The following is a 1,028-nucleotide window of genomic DNA, read 5'->3' as shown; positions in this document are numbered from 1 at the left end:
GGGAGAGGAGAAGCCGATGCCGAGGCGAGTCACTCGGCGGAGGCAAAGCGGGCGGTACCACAAGTTCCCGGCGGCGCGGAGCTGCGCGGAGCTGCGCGGGAGGGAGCGGAGCTCGGCGGCCGGATCGCTCCCATGTGAGGGCTGCGGGAGGCAGCCCCGCGCTACCCCCGGCCTCCCCCCGCTCCTGCCCAGCGATGTGTTCACTGCTCTCCGCCTGCACTTGCCTGTAAGGATCCTGACATTTTTAAACCTATTTTTCATTTTTTCTTTCTTTATTTGATTATTTTTTCCACGTTTTTCCCCGGTCGCGGGCTCTTTGGGTTTGTTTTTTTTCCCCCTCTTTTTTATTTCATTTTCCTTTTGATTCTTCGTCTTTTTATTATTGTCATATTTATTTATCACTATTATTTTTACTTTCATTTCGGAGGCTCCGGTTGCGTTTCCTTTCCGATCAGCTGGTCGCGGGGACACCCGAGCCTTTTTTTTTTATTTAATTCAGCCCAGCATCGCTTCCCACACCCTTAAAAAAACCCAAACAAACCCCACAAAACCCAAACCAAAAAAAAAAAAGAAAGAAAAAAAAATATAATAACCAACGTTCACCATTTTACCGCCTCATTTTGATCTTTTCTCGCCTTTTTTTTTTTTTGTTTTGTTTTGTTTTGTTGTTTTTTTTCTCTCCTCTCCAGATGTTTACATTTCCTGCTGCTGTGCTTTCAGGTCCAGGTACGTGTCACTTTCTGTCCTCTCGGCATTTGGGGATGGGACATAGAGACAAAGGCAGCGCTGACCCCGCAGCGCCGGGCAGGTTTGGCTTAAGGGCTTTCACTTGGGTTTTTTTGGTGGTTCTTTCCCCCCCAAATCCCTTCTAGGTTTTACCACCGAGCTGAAGCGGTGCCCGGGGGGTCCCCGGGGCCGGGAAGGGGCCGGGAAGGGCCGGGAAGGGCCGGGAAGGGCCGGGAAGGTCCGGGAAGGGCCGGGAAGGGCCGGGAGGGGCCTCCCCAGGCGCTCCTCCCCTGCTCCTCCGC

At 52.7% G+C, this 1,028-nt stretch overlaps 1 protein-coding gene across 1 annotated transcript in view; it reads left to right on the top strand.

Annotated features, from left to right (window-relative positions):
- Nucleotides 1-86: 86 nt before the first annotated feature.
- Nucleotides 87-1,028, top strand: part of FGF18 (fibroblast growth factor 18) — a 72,782-nt gene continuing 71,840 nt past the window's right edge. The window contains exons 1-2 of the mRNA XM_010005469.1: nucleotides 87-226; nucleotides 690-726. Coding sequence (XP_010003771.1) covers nucleotides 195-226; nucleotides 690-726 — 69 coding nt within the window. The 5' untranslated portion in view covers nucleotides 87-194. The remainder of the gene's footprint in view (nucleotides 227-689; nucleotides 727-1,028) is intronic.

This window comes from Chaetura pelagica, unplaced genomic scaffold (assembly GCF_000747805.2).
Source record: "Chaetura pelagica isolate M959 unplaced genomic scaffold, ChaPel_1.0 scaffold581, whole genome shotgun sequence".
NCBI lineage: Eukaryota > Metazoa > Chordata > Aves > Apodiformes > Apodidae > Chaetura > Chaetura pelagica.
The sequence above is the reverse complement of the archived record's forward strand: the minus strand, read 5'-3'. Positions and strand labels throughout refer to the sequence as shown.